Genomic DNA, 26875 nt, shown 5'->3' with positions numbered 1-26875 from the left:
GTTGCTACAAATCTCAACTGCACCCGGCTTTGCTCTTTCTGATCTAATTCTGTACAAATGTTGAAGCTCAGGTTAACCATGGCCAACTATAAAACACATGGAATTTCTCTTCAGTCTATTTGAAATAAGGATAGAGTTGTGTCAACACTCAGACCAGCTCTTTTTCATTTAAAGAATATGCTTTTAATTCCAAATGCCAAACATATTTTATGAATTTAGATATAGTATATAGATATGTATAAACACAATTAATTGTTCATAACAGATATGACCAAAAGCAATTTTATTTTGAAAACATGCCAACATCTTCATTAGCATTGTCTGTTTGTGCAGTTGATTTTTGTGGATTGAGTTGAAGTTGTCTGCAGTTTGGTCGAACAGATTGGATTATTCATCAAAAGCAAAGTCATGTTGACATGAAGCATGGCAACATGTAGCTCACTAATAAGATTATCAGTGAGCTGCAGGCAGCGCAGTCCTATAAGATTGTCAGTAAATCGCCACGGAAGAGTAACTAGGCTGTTGCAACGGAGAGTCAACTCTTCCAGCTGCTGCAGGCCTTCAAACACAGGGAGGCTGGTGAGCTGGTTTCTGTCCAAGTGGAGGTAAGATAATTTGAGGTTATGCCTGAATATTCCAGGGTGAAATCCATTGATGAAGTTATCAGATAGCTTCAATACTTCTAATTTTTCCAGATTGGAAACAAAATCTAGGGGTAGACGGATTAAGGAATTATTGGATAAATCCAGGTGCAAGAGTTTGGTCAAGTTACTGAACAGTTTTGAAGAAAAGTTTCCAATATTGTTTCCAGAAATGGTTAGGTACTGTAAAGCATGCTGATAGGCAAACAGAGTCGAGGCTAGGTGGCTTAATCTGTTGAAGTCCAGGCGTAGGTCAGTAAGTTTGTGGTGATTAGCAAAGAAAAGGGCAGGTAGAGATCTCAATTGATTGCTCGAGAAGTCGAGAACCTCAAGTTCAAGAAGGTGGCTGAACACTATTGTTGGGAGCATTCTCAGCTTATTGTTCTTGAGATAAAGAGTGTTCAACTGAGGCAAGTGTTTAAAGGTCTGTGGAAGCAATACTACCTGATTGTTGGAGAGATCCAGGTATGTGAGTTTCATCTGTGACCTGAAGATCCCATTAGAAAGCCTTTTTAAGTTGTTGTTGGCCAGACTTAACCACGTGAGGTTTGGAAGGTTTACAAACAGATCTGCCTGAAGTTCAGACAACTGGTTCCCAGACAGCTCCAAAGCCTGGAGATTTAGAAGGGGTTCAAATGTGTAGTTGTGGAGATGAAGGCTATTTCTTGATAAACCAAGATAGGTTAAGGTCTTCACATCTTCAAAGGCATTGATAGATATTCTGGTCAACTGATTCTCATCTAGAAAATACGTTTCCACTCCAGGTTGGAGTTTGTGTGGGAAGGTCCTGGCACCAATGTTGCGGCAGTCAACAATGTTTGAATGGCAAAAGCATTTTTCTGGGCACGCAGACAAGGATCCTGTTGACAGGAGGAAAATCAGAAGCTGCCCAACTATCAGCATGGCGACCTGCAACATAGAGATAAACACACCTTGTGGCAACACATTTCTTTTTATAATAATTCTCCACCTTTTCACCTCAGGCACTGACCTCATTGACTTGCATGATTGCTCACTCTATCTCACAGAGCTGATATGCTGTTGAATATATCACACGACTAGTGAAAAATAATCCATTTTTGTTAGTTCTTGGAAGAAGCAATCTCTTGTGCATTGTACACTGAGTAGAGTATGTTTATATAAGTGATAAGCCTCCTGATATGAAAAGTTCCATATAAATGTCAATTTGTATTGTATTTGTGGAAAAAGTCATTTTTAGTCAACAGTCAACGTGGTGTCTTATTGAGCATTGTTACAAGTTTAAAAAGGAAAATCATGGTATGGGTTTTAATAGCACGGCAAACAGCAACTAACAACTGATTGAGCTTCCTCCTAGGCATGTTGGCCTGATCCCCCTTGTCGTCCGTTACTGAAACTCAGATGAATGTACTCCTGCCCCAAGTGCTAAACTCCAGCAATCAACAATAATTCTTATCGATATCCAGTCTTTATTGTGTCTCAAACTTTTGTTTAGTGTCAGGAGATGGAGTTTGAGAGTGGAGAGTTCTCAAAACAAGGGAAAGTGAGAAAACAAGGGGGTAAGCCAGACGGGAAACAGGGGCTGCTGGGTCAGTCTGATCTGGAATTTAAGAGAATTTCTAAGCGTAGCATTCAAACTTCTGTATCAAAGAGACTCTGTAAAATCTACCATCTCTGAAATCATTTGAGGACTCTTAATTTAAAAACTCCAGTGGAAAACTACTACCTGGTTCAGTCTCGATAATTACAACCTCCTTGGAATTAGACCAGAACTGTGGCTACTTTGTGAGAAAGTACTGCATCCTGCAGTGATAATATCGTTTGTGCCTGAGCTGACCAAGACAATTGGGTAGAATTCATCCACACCCAGAGTACATAATTTGTGACAGTATTGACAGTATTGTATATATTATATACATTTGAGATGTCTCAATATGATAAGGTGCTATATCAAATGCAAGGATTATTATTATAAAATTGAGATCAAAATATACATCAAGGTTCTCAGTATAAATAACCAAAGGGATAAAATAAACCACTGTTTTATCTTCTTTATTACTGCCAGATGAACTTACATTACTGATATTTCTCTATGGTGTCCCATAAATGGAAAATAACAACTTACAATTATATAGTGAAAGAACAAAAAGTGCTTGACAACTGTTGTGGTGAACATCAGGTAAGAAAATAAGAGATTTAAAGGTTGCTGACCAAAGGCACAGTCCAAGAGGTTTATTTCCAGGATACTTTTTTAAGGCAGGGAGCGATATAGCAAGGCAAAGTGGTTTTGAAAAACAGTCTCAGAGAACAGAGGAATGGTGTAGAGGAAGGACAATCAGAGAATGGAGGAATGGTGTAGAAGAGGAAGGACAAACAGACCTATTAACGTGCATTAAATGCTTGTGGTTATAGATTACTTACCAGTGTGATTTTTTCTTTCTTCACTACAAACTACATGGAGCGAGGGACTTATAACTTTGCAGTCCAAATGAGGAGATGTTTCATTTGACATATTACCTCATGACTGCATTATTTCTGGGAACATGGCAAATTGTTTATTGACTCAGCCTATTTATCTGCCTGAGAGCAAATATGCAACCAAAGTCAAACAAAACATTAAACGGCCGATTTTGTACATTCTTATCATCAGTGGTAAATGAATGAGGAAATATTGTATTGCCTTGCCTCCTTCAAGGACCGTCTCAAGACCTTCCTCTTTGAGTGTGCCTTCCCCCCAACCCGTCTAGCCCTTCCAAAACACCCCTTTCCTCCCCTCCCAATCCGCCCCTTCTCCTTTCCTCCCAACCGCCCCCTCTACTCCCCTCCCCTCCCAACCCCCTCCCCCTCTCCTCCCCTCCCAACACCTCTCTCCTCCCCTTCCGGGCCCCAGCCCCAGCTCAGTGCATTGGGACATCCTCCTAACACTAAGGATGCAGTATTAATGTAAATTTGTTGTTGCTGTTGTTCTATTCCTCTATTCTTTGGAGCTCTAATTATTCCTTCACCCAATAATTATTCAATATGACACATTACAATACAATTTACATTGATATGGCAACTTTCAGGTCAGGAGGACCTTCACGTGGTTGAAACTAATGATCATTGACCAATTGGCTGCTTTTCTTTAAAAAAGCTCAAATAATAATAACCCTTGAATGCAATACAGCGCCTTTCACGTCAGGAGGACGTCTCAAAGTGCTTCGCAGGATTTACTGTAGCTCAGTGGAGTCCTGTAGCTCAGTGGTTAGAGCACTCGCTTTGCGAGTGAGAGACCTGAGTTCAATTCCAGGCAGAGGGCGAAACCTTGGGCAAGTTTCCTTACTCCACACAGAGCCTAATAATAATCCCCCCAAAACAATAATAAATTGGTCATTTTCAATCTACGACTGTTTGTGGGACATTGCTGTGCGCAATTGGCTGCCGCGTTCGCCCACAAATATACAGTCAATTCACTTTACAGTGTGTTCTGTGAAGCGCTTTGGGACGTCCTCCCGACGTGAAAAGCGCTATATCAAATGCAAAGGATTATTATTATTATTACTCTAAAGTGGCGTGAGTGACTTCACAGTAAACTCTTGCAGGTGAAAGCAGCAGCTTTGGCACAGTCACCAACTGCCCTGAACACATGGGAGTCTTCATTACAGACTGTTGCCCAACACAGAGGGAGCAGGGCTTCGCGGAGCCCGATGACGTCATGCGCAAGCCCTCTATGCACGTCACGGTGTACGATGACCTGTGACCCCGCCTTCAAACTGATCTTAACCGACTGGGCGCGCGCTTCCGGCGGCCATCGCAGCGAGTGAGAGGAGGAGGAAAAGGAAAGGGAGAGAGAGAGAGAGAGAGAGCCCAGGGTTCAGGACGTGGCACTCGCTCCCTGTTTGTTTATATATTTTACAGATATCGACAGGGGTTTATTTTTCTTTTTTTAAAAGGAAAGTGAATTGTCAGCGTGTCACCCGCCTGGTGTTTGCCACCGTTGCCGAGTCCTGGCCTGGGGGGGAGGGGAGGGGAGGCCCGACAGACAGGTCTGGACTTGTCCCGAGTGAGAGAGAAACGAGGAGGGGGGAAAAGAGGAGGGAGAGCGGAGTGGGAGAGGAGAGGAGAGTGAGGCGAAGAAAAGGAGCTGCTGTCTCCCCTGGACAGGAACAGTGACATGGAGCAGGTTGCAGGGCCTGGCCCCTCAGCGCCATGGAAACCCAAGGTACATACTTGCCTCGTATGAAAGTAAAGGCTTTAATTTTATGATTAAAATAAAATGTGCACCACTCATCTAGAACTCCACTCACCCGCTCTAAACTCTGTACCCCCATCACACCAGGCCCGACACCCCATCACAGAGCGAATTGACTTCAAGATCCTCTCACTCAGTTTGTTTACTCTCCACTTCACAACCTGCTGCTTCTGCTTCGGCCTCATCCTTGTCCCTCGTCTCCTCTACTCCACCATTGGTGGCTGTACTTTCAGCCGTTACGCCCCCAAAACTTTGGAATTCTCTTCACCCAATCCCTCAGCCTTTGCTCCTCCTTCTCCAATTTCAGATCATGCTTGAAGACCCTTCCCTTTGACCGTGCTTACGTTCACCTCCCCACTCTCTCTGGCTCAATGTCAGGCTCCGCCACTGTTACACACTCAGAAATGCTACCCCACATGAAGGGCACTGTATAAGTGCAAAAAAAATGCAAATACATAATGTTATTGCTGACAACACTGGGTTCAGTTCTTCTGCGTTCATCCATTCGACATCTTGGCCATCTGTTTAAGTGAGGGCTCAAACCCGCGTGTATTGGATATCGAAACGACCAACTAGTGACCATCCTCTGGGGTGGGGGGATGGAGGGAAGCGGGGTCTCTTTGGAGCTGAACTGGTTCTGGGCCAGCCCTCTGTGGCAGTCTCGGTAGTCCGGTTCCTGAGCTAGGCAGGTCTGCAGTATTCCAAGGTACTGCTGATGACGGCACAGCCAGCCTAGCTCAGCGGCAGGACCTGGAAGGGCTGGCCTGTCACTGTGGTAGGGTGTCATCCCACTCAGCTCCTGTTAACCCTGCAAGTTAAAGCCCTAATGGGTAGAATGGTCCAAGTTGGAAAAGCAACGTGAAAGCTTGCCACAGAGCACTATCAATGGCCAGCAATGCAGTTTTAGCTGGTTGGACTCCAGCAGTATTCCAGTGCACGCTCTGGGATCCTAAGCCTTGGCTCCCGCTAACCTACGCCTAATACTTTCCAGAATTAGTTAAGCAGGATGGGTCCCTCTGGGGAGAGAGTGTGCATTTCATTCCAACAATCTATAGGATTTCCATGTGTAGGTAGGATGCATGGAATTCTCAATTTGGTTTGGATACTCTTAAGCATGGTGATGTTTTCACATGTGTCAGACACCCGGCTGACCAAAAAAGGACGTGTGTGACTCATGATCGATTGAACTAAATTGGGTGGAACTGTTTGAAGCATGACTCAGTATTTTTTGTTTATTATTTCATGTACCACAAAAACAAATATTGAACAACTTGAATGTTTTTTTTAACCCTGGGAGTGTTTCTAGCACCAGTCTGACATTTTCCAGAGCAGAAATCTTGAGGCTCCTTTGATTGGATTTGCCAATTTAATGTAGAGCAAATGTTTACTTTTCAGTTGTGAACTTGTGGCTATTACAAACAGCCTACACTTGTTTCTGATCCTAGTATCTTTTAGAAAGTGGAGAATCTAATTCCATAAGTCACAATGTGAAAAGATTGCATTTTAATCCACTGTTGCTGTTATTTTTTAATATACATTACCTATTTTTTCTCATTTTTTTTACACAGTACTAATAATGCATGTTGCAATTCATTGTTATGTGGCATTTGAACAAAATAGTACCATATACTGCTATGGTGAAATTTACATGCACCAAGTTCAATCAGATGTCAATCAGACTTGCGTTTGTAAATGTTAGCAAATTGGGTAGGGTTGTAGACTAGTTTGGAGATGCATAGTGGAACATCACCTGTGTACAGGAAAGTTTTATTTATTACTGCCATTACTGTGAACTTCAGAAATAGGTTGTATCCTCTCCCTGTGTTACATATGAAGGCAAAAATAGGTCAGATCTGAGATAGATATCATTATTTATTTGTACATTCCAAATAAGTGAAAACCTGCTTATATCGTTGAATATGAGGATTTATTCCCAGTCAGTCATATTGGTGATTATAATATGGCTGGTTATGAATTTTAACGCAATCTATTTTTTGTTGGGACAATATATTAATCCATATTACATGGGTGGTTGTAAATCTGAGGAGCTACTGCTAAGCAAAATGTTTTTCTCGTGTTGTGTTTTCTTATCTCACGAGTATTTGCATTCTCTTCTTTCCCTTTCAATAATGACAATAATGTGAAAGATGTTTCATTAAACCATGCATTAACCACACAATTAGTACTTAGTCTTTGGTATTGCAAGAATTCTCGTTGCTGTACCATATTAGTCACCTATGCTTGAGTGCCTTGACCAGCTGTATTTATGTGATTATGGGATTTTAATATCACAAGGTGGGTCTGGGTGAAGCCCATTTGATCCTGCCCTTTCTGAATAATAACACCTAATGTTAGATCATAATTAATTTGAATGCTGAAATGATGTTTCCGAGAGAATCTTAAATTATTGCATCATTGATCAAATTACTCAGGGCTCCAGTTGAATTGAAACTGCTAAAATCACTTTTATTTGAGCTTCTGTTTAAAAGATTTATACTTTGATGTTATGATTTTCTTCTTTATAGTCACCTTGGGGGGCACCACTGTCCACAGTGACCCCCTGCTCCCTTTCGGATGTAATGAGTGAAGAACTTGCAAAAGAATTGCAGCAGCAGGAGGATACAGCAGCCTTCCCTAACGTCATTGAGTACGTACAAAGTTTTTGTCACTGTTTTTAAGAGCTGAAAAACAATTTTAGTTTAAGTTAGCAATACAGAGTCAGCAAATCCTGGAATAAGCAGAAGGCTTTGTAACACTGGTATTGAACTTGGTCTGAACTAATCTGAAATGAACTGTTAGCAATCATGGCTCATTTCAGATTAGTCCAGACAATAATAGTTTGATTAGATACATTGTTCCCTAAAGAAGTGGTTTAAAATTGTATTCAGACAAGATTTATTTCGCTCATTCATTTACTTTACCAAGGTCCTGATGGGTCTCTACTTCAATCCTAGTTTGTATAGGGTCAGTCGCGGGGAAGAGACTATTGTTGCTGTTCCTGCAAAGTGTTTAGGTAGCGCTAAGGCAAAGATGAGCATTTTGGGAACATCAGATGCTGCATTTGTATGTTAACCATTTAAATGCACAGATCTGTATTTATTGAGTAACATGTCATTATATCCTATTATGTTTTGTTGCTCCAAATGAGATACACTGGGCATATTGCATATGTTTATACCCTAGCACCTCCGTTTCTCTCTGCTCCATCCAAGCTACCATTGATAGCTAAGTCTTCAGTTATTATATCCCAAACTCTGGAACTCTCTGCTTCTATTTTTTGCTTTGCCCCTTCTACCTATTTTCAAATCCCATCTTAACACATGCCTCTTTGACTGCTCCTACGGTCACCTTTTCCCCCACCACGCCCCAGCTCGGCTTTCAAACTGGCCACTGTGAAGTGCTCCGAGGCATTATTCTATGAGACCGATACTTTATAAATCCAAGTTGTTTTTGTCTTGAAATGCCTAATTTCTGGAAAATAGAGTATACTGTTATGTTGTGTGGATCCCTATAATTTATATGGATCTCAGTTATGTATCTGGATAAATGTTACTCATTACTAAGGTCCTTTTCTATTCATTACGTTCCCCTGTATGTACTGAGGAGCTACCAAAGGAAAAATAACTGAAACTCTTTAGTGCGTGTAAAGTGCTTATGTGGAGCAGTGCCTGCTGAAAATAACAGTGCTGCAGCTTTTCAATTCTTCTATTTGGTAGAGGTCAAACCAAAGATTCACAAAAGCAGCTTCAGTCCATTTGCATCTACAGATGAAACACAATAGCTAGTTAATTAAAAATGTTATGGGAAACAATGTGGATGGATGAACTATCATTAGGGAACTGTCAATAGCAATTTCAATCCACTTGCTAAAAGCTATTTTTAAAATCACTTGTCAATCAAAATGAGTAGCAAGTGGCATTGAAAGTTACTGAAAAGGGGAGAAAGCTCCCTTCCATAACCATGGGAATACCATGGTTCTTGGCTTGCCAGACTTGCCGTAACCACCTTCATCTGTCATTCATTTGTCATTCCTGACATAAGCACTTTTTTGTTGCCAACCAGAACTATCATTATTCTATTGATTTTAACGATTAGCCACGACACAGAAAACTATGGGGCTGTGCGTCAAGGGAAAGAGCTGCCTGATCTGGGAGGGAGGACTCTGATTTACTTGGGGGAAAGAGTATCATGATCTGGATAAAAAAGCGGTCAGTCGCTTGGGAACCACTGGCCTAATGTTAGCATTGGACAAGTGAGATTTTTTAAAAAAAACACCTGACGGCATTCTGCTTAACTATCTCAGCCATCAAAATGATTGGTTTGCTAGGAAATAAGTGCTCACTTTTTGTAACCTTTGTCCACTTTGAGCATTTCCAGAGAGCACAGACACCACGCAGGTTGCTCCTTCCTGCAACACAACATTTATTGGATATGCGCTCAAACAATGAGTGGAAAGCAATTTAGGAAGCAGGGTGGAAAAAGCATTGTTGCCTTTATCCAGTGTTCCCACATGTTCACTTTACAGGAGTATCATTAGTTAATGAGGAGGAAACCTGATTGATACTTTTCGCTTCACTTTTCCTACCTAGCCTAGGACACAGATCATTGATTGTGCCCACTGTTGCTCTCTCTGACATCTGCTAATTCAGCATTTACCAGTGCCACATCACACAATGCATTTTACCCACTGAGTATTTGGCGAGCCATTGTTTAACAATGTTATTTTTACTCTGTGACATGATCTTGTTTGGACCGTGCTGCTGAAAATGCTAGAAAATTCTGGAATCTGATTTATTCTGGTTAATATCAACATTAAGTGCATGAAGTGATGTTTTGCTTTTAATTTGGTAAGTAAATATTTTTTAGATCAATGGCAGGGGGAAATAATTTTCAACCTCCTTTTCTTATGTGTTTAGTATTGATAAGGTTGCTTTCGTTGGAGAGGGAGGTGAAACTTCTAGTGACCTCCTTTTAGCTCAAATGCTACAAATGGAATTTGACAGAGAATACGATGCACAACTTCGACGGGAAGAGAATAAGCTCAACGGAGACAGCAAAGGTACAGATAATAGTGGAGTTTTTAAGCTTCAGGCATCTTCCTGCATCTGAGGTCAATTCATCAATCAGTTTGTCATTTGATAACGTTAACTTCATCACAATAAAGTATTTTAAGTAGCAAGTAATTAACAGTTATAAAATAGGTTACCAGGAATTGTGTTAGAATCCAAGATACTGAACTGGTTTAGGAAACTGCTTCTGCTGTATTAGGAAAATAATAGGATGCGTATTCTGAAACGATGATTTCAAATTATAAAATAATCCTTACACTTGATATGGTACTTTTCATGTCAGGAGGATGTCTCGAAGCCTTCACAGGAAACAGTATAAAGAGAAGTGACTATTTTGTAGGCAAAAATGGAAGCCCATTTGCGCAGAGCTGTGCCCATTCACTTCATAAAGTGAATGACCAATTTTTATCTGAACGATTTTTGGCCAGGAAGCCAGGAGAAACTCCTCTTTTCCAAATACAACACCACCAACAAACTTACACTTATAGAGCAGAGCGCCTTTCACCTCTTGAGGACGTCCCAAAGCGCTGAAAAGTCAGGTGTCGGGGTCTAAGCATGGGGGAGGGGTGGTGTATGGGTGAGGGAAGGCAGAGAGAAGGCAGAGAGGTGGGAGGGCGACCAAAGTCACGGTCGAAGAGAGCATCTTGAGACCGACCTTGAAAGCGGCAAGGGAGGAAGCGAGGTGAAGGGATCGGGGGATGGAGTTCCAGAGTGTGGGGGCAGAGAGGCTGAAAACCCGAACACCGATGGTCGGGCGGGAGACATGGAGCAGGCTGGAGCCCCCTGAACGGAGGGAGCGGGCAGGTTGGTAGGGAGTCAGCAGGTCAGAGAGGTAGGAGGGGGCAAGGCCATGGATGGCCTTGAAAGTGAGGACGAGGATGTTGAACTCGATCCTCTGGGGGATGGGAAGCCAGTTGAGTCGGGCGAGGGTGGGAGTGATGGGGTCATGGAGCCTGGTGTGTGAGAGCACATGAGCTGCAGAGTTTTGGATGATCTGCAGCTTGTGAAGGGAAGAGTTGGGATGGCCGATGAGGAGGGAGTTCCTGTAATCGAGCCTTGATGTGACTTAGTGAGGTTGATTGTGCAGCCGTGGAGGCTGATGCTGACAGCGCCTGCGGTGCGGAGGCGCTGGCGCGAGCCAATCAGAAGGGTCTCAGTCTTGCTGACGTTGAGTTGGAGAAAGTTGTCCCTCGTTCAGGACTTGATGTCGGACAGGCAGTCGGTCAGGACGCCAGTAGTCCTGGAGTTCAGAGAGGAGGCAGAGAGGTAGAGTTGGGTGTCATCCGCATACGTGTGGAAATTTACCCCATGTCTGCGGATGGTGTCACCAAAGGGGAGCATGTAGAGGGTGCCTTGTGATCTTTAATGTGCATCTGAAAAGAGTATGGAAATTTCTCATGGGTAAAATATTTGGCTGACGTGATGAGGCGTAAAGCGTAGAAATTCTGTTTTACAGACTTGTAACATTTCTGTACAGAATATGAAAAACAATCATAAATGTAGACTACTAATCCTCCATTCATGAAACTAAAAATATTTGAATTTTGAATACTACTGAATATCAAATACCAGCTACCACTTGTAATTCAAGATGAATTAGGTTATAGTTTGATGTCCGCTTCTCAACCTGACTAAATAGTTCATCAGAATTATCGAGCACAGCAGCAATAGCAGGGAGTATGTTCTGCCATCTCAGAAATACAGGAAATTATACTATAATTTAGATTTTTGTATATGCAGTGTAAGATGGCCAACAGCAGATCTTAAAGGAGATTAGGAGGGCCTTCGTTACTCAAACATTGGTGAGAATGTGGAATGTTGCCAGAAGTTATGGTTGAGGCATTGAGCCTCAACATATTCAAGAAAAAACTTGATGTTTACACGAAGAAGGGAATAGAGAGGAGTATAGAAGAGGGGATTAGGAGAGGTAGGAGCACATGTGAAGTACAACCACCAACACAGACCAGTTGGGCTGAATGGCCTGTTTCCATGTCATTCTAGTTCTATATACTGTTTGTTTTTATTCCAGTTTCTATTTCCTTTGAGAATTATCGAATGGTGCATCCTTTTGAAGACAGTGAGAGTTCAGAGGATGAAGTGGATTGGCAGGATACGTACCATGATCCCTACAGAGCTGGTAATTTCTGATTACCTGAGCAATATGGTGCAATGTTAATATTTCTCCTTTTTATAACCACTTTCTTTCCAGGCTGTTGTTTCTAATGTTTCTTCAAAGCTCGTTCCTCTTAAAACAACATTTACAACCTGTAAAGCATCTTTTATGTAGAGAAACATCTCTGAGGGCCTCAGAGTGGAACCCTGAGTAAGGTGGGAAATAAGAGGGAGTTGACTGAAGGTGTGATGAAGTAGGCCTTTATAAGGGTTTTGAAAGTGGAGAGGGAGTGTGTGAAGTCAATGTATTTTAGGAGAGGCTTGCAGAGAATGGGGAAGGAGTGGGAGCATGAGGCAGGGGAAGATTGCAAAGGTAGGGTGGGACAAGGGCAACAGATTTGCTAGCCAGAATAAAGCTGCAGGACAGAGGTGACGGTGGAGAGGAGTGATGGGCGTGCAAAGGGTAGTGCAGGAAAGGATTTGGGCTGGACTTGCAATTGTCTTGGTGATTTCTGATGCAAGTATATTGTGTAAAGGTTTCACTGGGATTGGATTGATTTACATGCACTGTTCATATAAGCATTTTTTTTACCTCAAAACATGTTTTTTCGTATCCTGCAAAAATCTTTAGTTTTTTTAATACATGTAAGCAGTATTATTAAGATTAGTTAGAATTCTATTAAATTAACACTTATTGCACAATGCTGGAAGTTAAATTAGCATATTTTAGTTCAAAAATTCATAACCACTTGGGAATGTTTGGGTTCTAAATTCACTTGTTATATTTGAATGACTAATAATAATAATAATCCTTGCATTTGATATTGCGTTTTTCACATCTTCTCAGCATCTCAAAGAATAGACTGTAAAGTGAATTGACCATATATTTGTGGGTGAAATGTGTAACTGAAGACCAGTCATACACAAATGTGGTGCAAGTAACCTCTGCAAATGTCTATAATCCTATTTTAAATATTTTTCAATTATACTTGCTGTGGATTTTTTTTACACATAAAATGATTCTTGAAAATCTTTTCATCTTGTGTCACAGATAAACAATCAAATGCCTCAAAGCGGGGATTTGTTGGAAAAGGGAAAGACATTACCACCAAGCATGATGAGGTGATGTGTGGTAGAAAGAACACGGCTAGAATGGAGAATGTAAGTACTTGCTCTAGAATAATTATCGACTGGTGGTTTGTGAATACACAGTGTTTGGAGTATTAACCTCTGGATAGATTTGAATGTATTTTTAATCTTGTGAGTGAAAGCACAATGCCAGACGTCCGAGATCTCCCTTGTGCTATAAAGAAGGTCTCCCACTCCAACAGGTAGCTTGGACCTTCATAAAACTTGCAAATCTGATGAAAGGATGACTTTTTTCAAAAATTGTGCCAGCTTATTTTTTCAGAGATTTATATCCTTTCTTCTTTGTAGTTTGCTCCAGAATTCCAAGTTGGAGATGGAATTGGAATGGACTTGAAACTATCTAATCGTGTGTTTAATGCCCTGAAGCAGCACTCGATCTCCGAGCAGCGTCGCAGTGCTAAGCTTCATGAGAAAAAGGAACATTCTACTTCTGTAAGTTCTGTACCTAGTTACATTTCTGGATACTGACTTAAAGGATTGTGATAATAGCCGCAAGTGAAGAAAATGCTGATGACTATGTTGTCACTATAAACTGTTCATGGTCGTCTGCTGAGTATTTCAATTTCTTTTTTAACTAAAAGTTTTAAGACATTATATTTAAGAAAACATTAAATGAACGGTATTTTTCTATTGCATATCCTTCCCCTTTAACTAGAATTCAAACTTGTGTTATTGATTATAAATTACAATGAACTTTATTCCAATTCAACATTGTAAGAACATAAAGTAGGAATGAGAATATGATTGGGCTCAATCTAATCATTTAAATTTTAATCTGTTTTATCGATGCCTTGGTTCATAGATTCATCCAATATGTCTCAGTCTTCCAGTTTCTAGGCAGGGCGAATATACATTTGATGTTGCTCTGCTGGATATTTTGGGTGAAATTGTCAGTAATTGGTCCAACTACAGAAGAAAACTGAACAAAATGATGGCTGTGTTAATTTTATTGTCTGACTTTCGGGTATACCCAGATTATAATTTACTAGGTGGTTTATAAAGAAATCTGAATTTTATTTTACCTGCAATGAAAAAGGCACATAACTCTCTCTTCCTGCTCTGCTCAGGAATGCAGACTCAGAAATATTTTCACTTCATGAATTGTGCTGGTTTGGCTACCAGCTGAAATGTGATGAATTTTACCCCTCACTGCTAAGTGCTCTGAGGCATACCCTGTGTGGAGGGTGCTATATAAGTGCAAGTTGTTGTTGAATATGGCAGTAGTTACCTCCTTGGCATTTTTCAAGTGCAACCAGCAATGAGACCTACTTATCTCTGAGCATCAATATCTATAGTGAAATGGGCAGGATACCAATTTAATCTGGATTCACTTCATTTTAAGTAATATTGTGTTTGTTTTACAGTTTTAGATTCCACAAAATTTAAGATGAAATGTAAATCAATCTTATGCTTTTTATATTTTCCCCACTTCAGGAACAAGCTGTAGACACTAAAACCCGCCTGCTGCTGTATAAAATGGTAAATGTCGGGTTATTGGAAAACGTCAATGGCTGCATTAGCACAGGCAAAGAGTCGGTGGTCTTGCATGGCAATGGAGGAAGGTATGTATTACAGAATAGGCCAGACAAGAAGGGATGACTGATCAAATCTTCTTATCACGTCTTCGAGACGTCTCAAAGCACTTCACAGAATATACTGTAAAGTAAATTGACTGTATATTTTGTGTGTGAAACCGTCAGCCAATTGTGCGCAGCAGTGTCCCACGAACAGTTGTGGATTGAGTGACCAATTTTATTTTATAATTTGTTTTCTTAAATCAAATTGTGCCTGATTCCATGATCCTTGTGATAGAGAACATGACAGTACTGGCTACTCAGAGGGCTTTAATGGAAGAGTGTGGAAAAATGCAACCAGCAGTGCCAAGCTAGCTGCACAGAGGATGCACATTTGTATCATCATGCTCTCTGACCTGACCATCCTCTCCAGACTAATCAGGCAGAAATGACCATAGCTGTAAAAGTGGATGAAACTAGTAGCCACAGCTGTTGCATATTTCTATAGCAGCTTTACTGATAATTATGTTTTCTAAAGTCTTATGGCTATTACACTGTGAACTGTAAAAACTATTTTTCTTTTTAGAGTTGGAATCTATATTTGCTAAATTTATTGAACATAATTTATCCCTTTCTTATTAAGGATCAATGAACATATCGTGCCTTCTGAATGTGCTATCAAAGTCTTTAAGACAACACTTAATGAGTTCAAAACCCGTGATAAGTACATTAAGGATGACAATAGGTTCAAAGACCGCTTTGGCAAGTTAAATCCACGAAAAATCATCCGCTTGTGGGCAGAGAAAGAAATGCATAATTTGATGAGGTATGATTTCTCTCCTGCAACCTATCTAAAGTTTGATCTAAATCTTTCTCTGAATCCTTCCTCTTTGAAGTGCAATTGCTGCTCCATTGCAGTTTCCTTCTAGGTTTTTAAATTCCATCTTTTACCAATGTTAGTGTAAAACTAAACTTACCGTCTGCAACACTGGCATGCATAAACTTCACTACTGCGTTTTGTAATGTATCACATCTGATGATGCACTAATATTTTTCTTCTAATGGACCGAGTGTTATAGTTTAGCATTGTGATCTGGGTTTACAATTCCATTTTTGCTTTCAAAATCTTAAAACTTAGCAACCTGGAAAAGTTCATTGTTTTCTTCTCCGGTCTATGCATTGTGGGCAATCCTACAGTACCTCATACAAATGCCCACATCTCATGTGAACCTAGATAAGTATGCGTTAGCAGGAAAATAAAATTGGGTCATTGTCTCAAAGGCCAATCTCATCCTTGCTTCATATTTCTTCCCAGAAGCTATATTTAACAACAACAAAATGACATTCATAGAGCGCCTTTCATGTCGGGAGGACGTCCCAAAGCGCTGAACAGTCAGGTGTCGAGGCCCAAGCATGGGGGAGGGGTGGTGTAGAGGTGAGGAAAGGTGGGGGGGGAGACCAAAGGCACGGTTAGAGAAGGGTCTTGAGAGGCTGAAAACCCGACCACTGATGTTAGAGTGGCTCGGCAGGAGACATGGAGCAGGCCGGAGCCTGCTGAACGGAGGGAGCGGGCAGGTTGGTAGGGAGTCAGCAGGTCAGAGAGGTAGGAGGGGGACAAGGCCATGGATGGCCTTAAAGGTGACGACGAGGATCTTGAACTTGATCCTCTGGGGGAAGTCGTCCTCTGGAATAGAAGTTGTCCTTCTACTCCAGGATAATCCTTGAGGCGAAGAACAACCCCAGGCTTCTGTTTTCTACCACATCCCGACTCCTCCGTCCCCCCCGCCACCCCGCACAGGTCATCTCCTCCAACCTTCACTGCGAGGAGATGCTGGATTTCCTTGAATCCAAAATCAAGGGAATCCGCTCCGCGGTCACTTCCCCTCCAACATCCACCCACCCCCTCCCTCCCACACTCCCGACTCCTACCCATCCTCCCCTACACACCTTCGTACCCGTTTCCCCACCTTCTGTCACCAAACTCATCCTATCCCTGAAAACCACCACCTGCTCCATTGACCCCATCCACACTCCACTCCTTATCTCTCAGCTCCACCTCCTTGCCCCACATATCACAGACATCATCAACCTGTCCCTCTCCTCTGGCTCTGTTCCCATTCCCCTAAAAACTGCCACCATCACTCCCACTTTGAAAAAACCCTCCCTTGATGCGTCGCAAGTATCAAGCTACCGGCCCATCTCCAACCTCCCCTTCCTATCCAAGGTCCTGGAACGAATTGTCGCCTCCCAGCTGCGCTCTTTCCTCTCCACCCATTAATTATTCGAACCCCTTTAGTCGGGTTTCCGTGCTGCCCACAGCACAGAAACTGCCCTGGTCAAGGTCACCAATGACATCCTGACCATCTGCGACCAGGGCTCCCTCTGCCTCCTCGTCCTCCTCGACCTATCGGCAGCATTCGATACGGTCCACCACTCCATCCTCCTCCACCGCTTGTCCTCCCACCTCAACCTTCAAGGCCCTGTCCTTGAGTGGTTTAGGTAGTACCTCTTCATTTTGTTTCCACAAACGGCTTTTCCTCCAGCCCCCGCACTGTCTCGTGCGGTGTCCCTCAGGGCTCTGTCCTCGGTCCCCTACTCTTCACCCTCTATATGCTCCCCCTTGGTGACCAAGGGGAAGCATGAAGAGGAGGGCACTGAGGACAGAGCCCTGAGGAACACAGCACAAGATGCTGCGGGGGCTTGAAGAGAAGCTGTTTGCCCCAACAAAGTGGAGGCAGTGTTAAAGGTAGGACCTGAACCAGTCAAGGACAGAACCTTGAAGGTTGAGGTGAGAGGAGAGACGGTGGAGGAGGGTTGAGTGTTCCATTGTGTCAAAGGTGGCGGAGAGGTCGAGGAGGACAAGGAGGCAGAGGGAGCCCTGGTCACACATGGTCAGGATGTCGTTTGTGACCTTGACCAGAGCAGTTTCCATGCTGTGGGCAGCACGGAAACCCGATTGGAGGGGTTCATGGAGAGAGTGAGAGGAGAGGAAAAAGCGAAACTGGGAGGCAACGGCTCTCAAGGACCTTGGATAGGAAGGGGAGATTTGAGATGGGCTGGGAGCTAGATAGCTGTCTTGGGTCAAGGGAAGGTTTCTTCAAGGTGGGGGTGATAATGGCTGTTTAAGAGGGGAAGGGACAGTGCCAGATGACAGGGAGAGGTTAATGATGTCGGCAAGTAGTGGGGCAAGAAGGTGGAGCTGGGATTTAAGGAGAAGGATGGGGTCCAGGGAGCAGGTGGTGGGATTCATGGAGGTTATGGTGGTGAAGACAGACGAGGGGGTGACAGGTTCAAAGGTGTTGAAGGAGGGATAGGTAATTGTTGGATGGGCAATTGTGTGGGGTGGGGGTAGGGAGGGGAGTGGCAGCTGAGCGGATTCCTCGATTTTGGACTTGAGGAAGTCCAGCATTTTCTCGCAGTGAGAGTCAGAGAAAGAATCGTTTAAATATGCAATCTTGTCCTTGCTTCCATATTTCTTCCCAGAAGCTATTACATTTAAATTGCATTTAAATATCCTATCTTATCTTTTCTGTGCATTGTGGTTGTACTCTGTGTTGTACTTTATTGGAACAAAGCTCTACAATTGCACTGTTTTACTTTTCAGAATGCAGAAAGCTGGAATTTGCTGTCCAGAGGTGGTGGTTCTAAAGAAGCATGTTCTAGTGATGTCGTTCATAGGCCAAGATCAAGTTCCAGCACCTAAATTAAAGGATGTTAAGCTTAATTCTGAAGATATGAAACTAGCCTACTTCCAGGTTTTAGATGTAAGCCTTTCATTCTGTATAGAAATTTATTGCGAGTTGTCTCACTTCAGTGGCAGTTGTGTTCAGCTGTTGTGAGTTAATATTATTATGAGTTTTTAATATTGTTAATGTCACAAACTTTCAAATTGCTTTATCATTCTAAATACAATAAACTTTAAAGATGTTGAGAGAGGCTTATTTATGCAAAGACCCCCATGGAAACCAGCTCTTCAAGAAAATGGGTTGAACAAACGGTTAGGTTGAGTTAATTCTAATGAAGGCTGTTCTTTTGTTCCCAGCTTAAAGCTTCCTTAATGCCGTAAACTGTTGGTTTGATTTGTCTTTTAGATGATGCAACAACTCTACAAAGAATGCAATCTTGTTCATGCTGATCTCAGCGAGTACAATTTGCTTTGGCATATGAGGAAGGTAAGGAATAGTTATGTGTATGAATTATGGAACTGAGCTCAGCTATGATGTCCTTTGTGGTAGAATAGCTGACACTTTTTTGTCAACTCAGCTCATTTGTGAAGAATGATAGTTGGATGAGGTGCTGCTTTATTCTCAGCTTCTTTTGTAACCAACAAAGGATTAACATTTAACACAAAATACATGCTAGACTAATTCATTTCAAGAATCCTTCCTCTGCTGCTTTTGACACATTTGACATTTTATCCTTGATCGCCTTTCCTCCTTGATCGTCTTTCCTCCCTCATCCACCTAAGTGGGACTGCATTCTCCTAGTTCCAATCGTACTTAACTTACCACCTCCATTGCGTCTTCTACATAAGAACATAAGAATTAGGAGCAGGAGTAGGCCATTCGGCCCCTCGAGCCTGCCCCGCCATTCAATAAGATCATGGCTGATCTTCAGACCTAACTCTAATTACCTGCCCTATCCCCCTATCCCCTAATCGCTCTATTTTTTAAAAATTCCCTCACCATTCTCTAATGGTTTTTCCTTCAGCCTTTGTATGGTCACTCCATTACGGAGTACCTCAGCACTGTATCCTTGGTCTTTTCCTCATCTACATGCTCCCTCTTGGTGATGTCACCTCCAGACAGACATGGAATTAATTTCCACACGTTTATGCATTTCAAGATGTTATCCTTACTGAAAGGCACTATATCAATACAGGTTGTTTTTGTAGTGAATTGTCTTAATTTACTGCAACTAAGATTTTGGTGAAGTGAAGAATGTCTGATGAATTGTTACTTCACAAAACCACAAGATTGTTTTGACTGAAGAAAGCCCTTTGACTCATCTGATTTTATCTCTTCAGAATACCTACTCTGCGATCCTTACATAACAGCAACAAGTTGTGTTTTAAATGAGTGTTCTAGCCTCTAACCCACATCCTGGCAAGCTGGTCCAGTCATTAATTATCTTCCGAGTAAGGAAAAATTGGTATCTGAAATTGCCCTTTGCAACTCTAAACCTAAAAGTTTTGAACTGGGTTTACTGTTTTTTAAGTTCTTTTTAAAATTTGATACACCTCTATGAAGTTCCTTTGAGTCATCTTGTCTCAAGAGTGAAAAGTCTTCGCTTATGTAATTGTTGCTCAGAGCTCATTCCTAGGGATCATCCTTGTTAATCAGTAGATTGCAACTGTTCCTTCCTCTGCACTGTCTCTAGCAACTAGACAGCCCCATAATGTCGCAATGGCCAGAACTGTATGCAATACAATAACAACAAGATTACATTTGTATAGCTCCTTTCACGTCGGATGTCCCAATATACATCATAGGCTGACGAGAGCATTGTATGTTATATACACGATACGAATGATGTCTGCCGATTTAAGCTCAACTAGTTTAGTTTATTTCAGCATCATGTTTGCCTCGTTTATTCCTGGCTCACGTTGTGTTCAATATCCTTTTAAAGAATGAATGGTCAACCAGATTGGGTTGAAAGTTATCTATATAGTGTACATTATTACATTGTACTGCTGTTTCTTTTACAGGTTTGGTTGATCGATGTCAGTCAGTCTGTGGCGCCCACCCATCCTCATGGACTCAAGTTTCTCTTCAGGGACTGTAAAAATGTCTCGCAGGTAGACCTATTTATTCCTGCATGTTCCAGGGAGTTAGACTCCTGAACTGAGAACATAGCTGAAACAACAGTCTTTAACTTAATTTGAAAGATTTAAGGACAGTCTTGAATTTCTATTCTGAATTTTAAGGAGTTTGTTTATTAAGATATTTAATAGTTATTGCATTGGCAGTTTGGCTCAGTTGTTATCAATCTCTCTGTGGGTCAGACGGGTGTACATTCAAGCTTCGGTTTGGGACTTTGATATAACAGGGTCAGCTGACACAGCAGTGCAGTACTACAAGTATTTGAGCATGTTAAAACTTATAGTACTTTGAAAGTTGTTCAGAATTCAAATGAACGTTAATGAGTGGCGAGGTTTCTGAGCAGATTTGTATGTAACTAGTGTATTGTATCCTAAGATTTGCTCAAAGATTAGGATCGAAGGGCACAGCTTTGTAAACTTATAAATGCTGTTATTTTGTTGCAGTTCTTCCAGAAAGCAGGTGTTGCAGATGCATTGAATGAAAGGGAGCTCTTCAATCTCGTCACTAGTTTAGATATAAAAGCAGAAAATGAAGTGGACTTTATTGTTGAGGTGAGAACTTTGTTTCTATAATCTCAGCACTCTGACGCCTGGTTGGAAATTCCTCATGAGGTCATTTTAAAATATTTCCAGTAATGATAGTAAGCAAAGAAGTACTTACATGGCATCCTAATATCTCAGGCCCTGTGTTATGAACAAAGTGTGATTAGGTTCTTCTTGAGGTTCAGCTGGCTTCAACATGACGTGCTTGGCAACTGTATGTGGTAATCAAATTGACCCTCTGATAGTTTTGGTAACCTGGTTCCCAGGCTAGGTGGGTCCACAGTATTCCAAAGTACTGGCAAGGATTCTTCCCATTTGCTCCTGTTAATTCTGCAAGGCATAGACCGAGTGGTAGAATAGTTCTAGCTGGACAAACCGCAGAAAGCTTGTGAAACAGAGCTTGCTGTGGAATCACATAGCCTAAGTTGACACTTCAATGCAGCACTGGGGCTGTGTTGCATTATTGTAGATGCTGTCCTTCGGATGAGATGTTAAACAGGTCTGTCTGTTGTTCAGGTGCACTTTAAATATCCCATGGCACTATTCAAAAAGAGAAAGGAGTTTTCCCCAGTGTCCCGACCAACAAATCCCTCAAATAAAATTGGTCACTCACTCCATGGCTGTTTGTGGGACATTGCTGTGCGCAATTGGCTGCCACGTTTTGCCTTCAAAATACACATTAAAAATTCACTTAAACTATATCCTGTAAAGCTCTTTAAGACATTTTGACTTGTTAAATGCGAGTATTCTTCTTCATTAAAACTGAAACAATGAGAAATCCAGCAAGTTCTCCTTACTGATTAGCTGTCCAGGGACCCCCAACTCAAAATATTTGATAGATTGACTCAATCAGATAATTCTATCCTCTTGTTACCCTCCCATGTTAGAGGGTATCTTGACTTTTTCGTTTGGAGCATTACATGCTGATGAGGGGGTAAATACCTTGGAGTTGTAATGGGTATTAGGGAGATGAATTAACATAAATAAAGTGTCAGCCTGACTCAATTGGTAGCACTCGCAGCTCTGAGTCATACAATTCTGGGTTCAAGCTCTACATCAGGACTTTGAACTTTCAATCTAGGCTGACACTCCATTGCAGTGCCTGGGTAATGCTGTATTTCAGATAAGACGTTAAACCAGGTGGACGTTAAAAATCCTATGGGACTATTTGAAAAGAGAGGGGAGGTTCTCCTAGTGTCATGTCCAACGATCCTCAAATAAAATTGGTCACTCATTTCATTAACTGTTTTGTGGGATATTGCTGTGCACGAATTGGCTTTTGCATCCAAATACAAATACACTGTCTCCACACTTCACAATATAATCTTGTGAAATGCTTTGAAACATCTTGATAATGTTATATGGTGCTATACCAACTGAATGGATTATTATATATTATAACTAAACTGTCAGCAACCATGATAATTATGAATATTTGATCTCTATTAGCAAATTCAATAACTTCAAAGCCAGCCTATTCAATTTGTTGTCAGTCCTCACTATTACTACCCTGATGCAGTATTTCAGAGCATATGTTCATTTGTTTGAAACTTATTTATTTTTAACTAGCTTTGATGATGGATATCATTTTTCATCTTGGGAAACTGTTCTGAGGTATTGTATCCAGAAGAGTGGAATCTATTGATTAGCTCAAGATGTATGCCTGTGTTTATTTTAGAAAGTAGTCTTGTACAAGTCCTAATTACCGAAATTACATTTTATAGATTGAATTTTTGGAAAAGAGAAATGAAGATCATGTCCAAAGATGTGACAAGAAAGTGAGGTTCACAAGGGATGATCGCGACCAAGCACCAGATGATGAATACTGAAAGCATTAAAATGGATTAATTTTTAAATCTGGTATTTGGACTGATACATCCAAGATGATTCCACAAAGCTGGAAGAAGATTTTGGGTAGAAATTAGAATGCGTGTTTTAATCTGATTAAAATGAAAAATGTGTATAAATATCTTGTGTGTAACCAGTAGTTATTGCCATGATCAAAGACTGGTGTAACAGTGATGGTGCTGTAAACTACTGTTAACGCCATCTACTCTTTATTAACTTGGAACTTCCGTGATAAACAAACTGATCAATATGAATGATTACAATTTAGCTTGAAACTATATTTTGAGTGAAAGTCAGTTTCACATTTTTAGAATAATTCTTAAAAATTGTCACAAATTTTGCATCCTATCATTGAATAGGGGCAGAACAAGACAGTAAATGGATGCTACATTAGTTCAAAGGTTTGATAGATACAGAATAAGTGACACCGGTGAATCATCTGGTGTTCAGTGCTTCTTTATAACTATATTTTGCCCTCAAAATAAAAATCCACTTCATAATATGGAGAGCTTTGAGAGTTGTCTCAAAGGATGTGAAATGTACTACATCAATTGTAAGGATGATTTTTATTAGAATTATTAATTCACTAATGTGAACCAATTCTTACTTTGATGTGAACAATATATAACTTAAAGCTAAGGGTTTATATTTTATTTGAATTTGTTTCCAACAGAAGTCTAGTTGCTTTAATTATACAGTTGATTATAATCAATACTAATAAAGATGAAATGTCTGACTGTCTGCCAAGAATGCAATAACTGATTCACGTAGAGACATGATTTATAGCTCATCGGAAAGGTCTTGCATGGGGTAGTGTAATGTAGTGTAATGGGCATATTTGGGTGGGGGGAATCTCCTAGTGTTGATGAGTTATATTAACAAATGCTTTAATTAAGCTCAAAAATATGAGGTTTGCATGGTATTCTGCAACAAAGTAGCAACACCTTTCTCCAGAGCTACATCTATCTTGCACTAATAAAGACGAAATGTCTGTCTGCCAATAACGCAATAATCGATTAACGTAGGGACGTGGGGGGAGTGTCATACGCATATTTTGTTTCGGGGTTCTCTTCTCGTTGATGAGCTATGACCTAAACAAGCTTATTGCACATGTATGGACTTCAACAAGGAATCCTCCCACAGGAGATCTCCCACAGCCAGTAGTGCATAAAATGTAATTGACAAGTCTGTTTGATAAGTGGTTATGTCAGTTCAGCAAAGTATTGTTGATAAAATTCATATTTCTAATTAAAAGTCATCTGTGGCCAAATGTAAAATCAGAAATGAACTTGTTTGTTAATAGGGAAAAATATGATTGACTCCTGAATGTTTTGTATTCACAAAATGAACACTAGGTGTCAGCCTAGATCAGTTGGCAACACTCACAAATCAGGAGGACAAATTTATCCATCTGAGCCAAAAGCTTGATATTTTCATCCCTAAAAAATTCCGTCGAGCCAGAATTGAACCTAAAGATGACTTTCTTGTACAATCCGACTACAGTCCTCCACTCTACCAGCTCAGCTATCGAAGGTCACAACACCAGATCTGCAAAGCTTTACCACAAACTTGCTCTTCATTAGCAATCATGTTACATGTGAAAAATTACGGGTGCAAATGGGTGCACTCAATGCCTGCTTAGCGCAGTAGGCAGCGCGTCAGTCTCATAATCTGAAGGTACTGAGTTCAATCCTCAAAGAGGGTAAACTTTTGCAAATTATTCACTTGATTTTCATTCTGGAAACTCAGTAAAAATTCTCAAGTACCATTTGACCACCATGTTCAGGCTGCATTTTTCATCTTTGTTTTTTCAGGACACAAACGTTCAATATTTTCTTTGTTGTGAAGCAATGAACAGATGGTAAACTACACTGGAGAATGCGGGCACCGATCCCGCTACCTCTCACATGCTAAGTGAGCGCTCTACCATATGACCATGATGTCAAATTATTTTCTGATTTCTTTTTCATCAGCACCACAAATATTACAGCAATGTTTTCAGTGTTGCAAACACAGTGATATTGTCCAGCCCATCAACAACAACAACAACAACAAGATTCCATTTATAGAGCGCCTTTCACGTCAGGAGGACGTCCCAAGGCGCTGCACAGTTGGGTCATGACCCGAGCAGGGGGGAAATGGTCAGGGTGAGGGGAGGGAAGGGAGGGAGAGAGGAGGGGGGAAATGGTCAGGGTGAGGGGAGGGAAGGGAGGGAGCGAGGAGGAGGAAGAGAGTCGAGAGGGGAGCTGAAGGCACGGTCAAAGAGAAAGGTTTTGAGACCGGCCTTGAAGGAGGAAAGGGAGGAAGCAAGGCGAAGGCACTGGGGGATGGAGTTCCAGAGCCTCGGGGCTGAGAGGCTGAAGGCCCGACCACCGATAGTAGGGCGGTTGGGGCGGGGGACGTGGAGCAGACCGGAGCCAGAGGAACGGAGGGTACGGGCAGGTAGGTAGGGGGATAGTAGGTTGGAGAGGTAGGAGGGAGCAAGGCCGTGAATGGCCTTGTAGGTGAGGATGAGGATCTTGAAATCAATCCTCTGGGGAAAAACTAAGTGAACTACTGTATTTCGGTAACTTTGTAAAAAAAACTTTGTAACTTCCACAATACAAACAATAAATGTGACTAGACAACAATAGCAACACATGCTTCACACATGCTGCACTCCCCACAAGGATAAAACACCCACAATGGTTGTCCATGAGGAGGATAATTGAATGCTGCTGATTCTATGGCTTGATATTTTGTCCCCAAAAATTCCTTCGAGCCGGAATTGAACCAGCGACCTAAGGATGACTTAGTTGTGCATTCCCACTACAGTCCTCCGCTCTACCAGCTGAGCTATCGAAGGTCACAACATGAGGCCTCCAAAGCTTTTTCACAAACTTGTTCTTCATTTGCAATCGTGCTACTTGTCAAAAATGATGGTGATAGTTACGGCTGCAAATGACTGCACTCAGTGCCTTAGCGCAGTAGGCAGCGCGTCAGTCTCATAATCTGAAGGTCCTGAGTTCGATCCTCAGAGAGGGCAAACTTTTGCAATCATTTTTTCTATCATCAGCGACAGAATGCACTTGGACAAGTATGATACGATACAATAAAAAATGCCATACACAATTACATTTGCATAGCGCCTTCCATGTCAGGAGAACGTCCCAAGGTGCTGGATCAAGGAGAGTCAGCATGGATTTGTGATCAAAGTGAGTCTCATGGATTTGCGAAGGTTAGGTCATATCTGACAAATCTAGTTGAATTTTTTGAGGATGTCACCACCATGGTGGATAAGAGAATGTCTATGGATGTTGTCTATATGGACTTTTGGAAGAACATTTGATGAGGAGGACAAATGTATGCGCCGGATTCACCATTCATCACCTCCTCCGCGCATCCCTTTCAAGCTGCCTCCATCCTCATCGCTAAAGAAAAGTACAAAGAGGTCCTAAACTTCTTTGTGTCAAAGATTGAAAACATCTGCTTGGCTGCATCCACTCTTTAGCCCCACCATTTTCCAAAGGAAGCCCAGCACCTGGTGAATCAACGCCCTCCACACCCAGCTGCTGGTCACCCAACTCCCCCTCCTCTCCTCTCTGCTAACCAACATGGTCAACCAGTCTCTCTCCTCCGGTTCTGTTCCTCGCCTCTTTAAAACTGTTGTCATCACTCGCCCTCTCAAAAAATCCACCCTTGAACCCTCCCAACCTCAGAAGTTACTCATCCATTTCCAACCCACATTTCCTTGCCAAAGCTCTGGAAAGCATTGTTGCTAACCAGGTTTGCTCTCACCTCTCCCTCCATTCCCTCCTTGAGCCCCTCCAGTCTGGTTTCTGCCCTGCCCATAGCCCATAACTTTTCAAGACACAAACAACTTTCTGTGACAGGGCTTTCCTATGCCTCTTCATCCTCCTGGAACTCTCTGTTGCGTTCAACACAGTCGATCAGGCTATCCTCATCCACCGCCTCTCCTCCCTCACCCA

At 41.7% G+C, this 26875-nt stretch overlaps 2 protein-coding genes and 2 non-coding genes across 7 annotated transcripts; 2 read left to right on the top strand and 2 right to left on the bottom strand.

The window, feature by feature from the left end:
• Positions 1-10: 10 nt before the first annotated feature.
• Positions 11-5126, bottom strand: LOC103175153 (leucine-rich repeat-containing protein 15-like). 4 transcript variants are annotated; one of them, XM_007887961.2, is made up of 2 exons: positions 4907-5126; positions 11-1501 (listed from the first exon to the last, which is right to left on the bottom strand). In XM_007887961.2, exons 1-2 carry the CDS (start codon positions 5034-5036, stop codon positions 312-314), a joined length of 1320 nt encoding a protein of 439 aa, XP_007886152.2. In that variant the 5' UTR covers positions 5037-5126; the 3' UTR covers positions 11-311. The 4 variants fall into 4 exon arrangements, with proteins under 4 accessions (XP_007886152.2, XP_007886153.2, XP_007886154.2 ...); XM_007887962.2 differs by lacking the exon at positions 4907-5126 and adding an exon at positions 3042-3363 and having other exon boundaries at positions 12-1501; XM_007887963.2 differs by having other exon boundaries at positions 13-1550; positions 4907-4996.
• Positions 4362-24184, top strand: riok3 (RIO kinase 3 (yeast)). The gene is made up of 13 exons (XM_007887960.1): positions 4362-4821; positions 7377-7498; positions 9768-9910; positions 11950-12057; positions 13084-13193; positions 13470-13613; positions 14616-14743; positions 15339-15521; positions 18300-18459; positions 18787-18867; positions 20403-20492; positions 20961-21068; positions 22784-24184. The coding sequence occupies exons 1-13, from the start codon at positions 4774-4776 to the stop codon at positions 22886-22888; spliced, it is 1530 nt and encodes a 509-aa protein (XP_007886151.1). The 5' UTR covers positions 4362-4773; the 3' UTR covers positions 22889-24184.
• Positions 24185-25659: 1475 nt separating this feature from the next.
• Positions 25660-25752, bottom strand: trnay-gua. The gene is made up of 2 exons: positions 25716-25752; positions 25660-25695 (listed from the first exon to the last, which is right to left on the bottom strand). It is a non-coding gene; the product is annotated as a tRNA-Tyr (tRNA).
• Positions 25753-25862: 110 nt separating this feature from the next.
• trnam-cau lies at positions 25863-25932 on the top strand. The gene has a single exon. It is a non-coding gene; the product is annotated as a tRNA-Met (tRNA).
• Positions 25933-26875: the final 943 nt, after the last annotated feature.

This window comes from Callorhinchus milii, unplaced genomic scaffold, assembly GCF_018977255.1.
Source record: "Callorhinchus milii isolate IMCB2004 unplaced genomic scaffold, IMCB_Cmil_1.0 Scaffold2, whole genome shotgun sequence".
Lineage (NCBI taxonomy): Eukaryota > Metazoa > Chordata > Chondrichthyes > Chimaeriformes > Callorhinchidae > Callorhinchus > Callorhinchus milii.
This window is presented reverse-complemented; position numbering and strand designations above follow the sequence as displayed.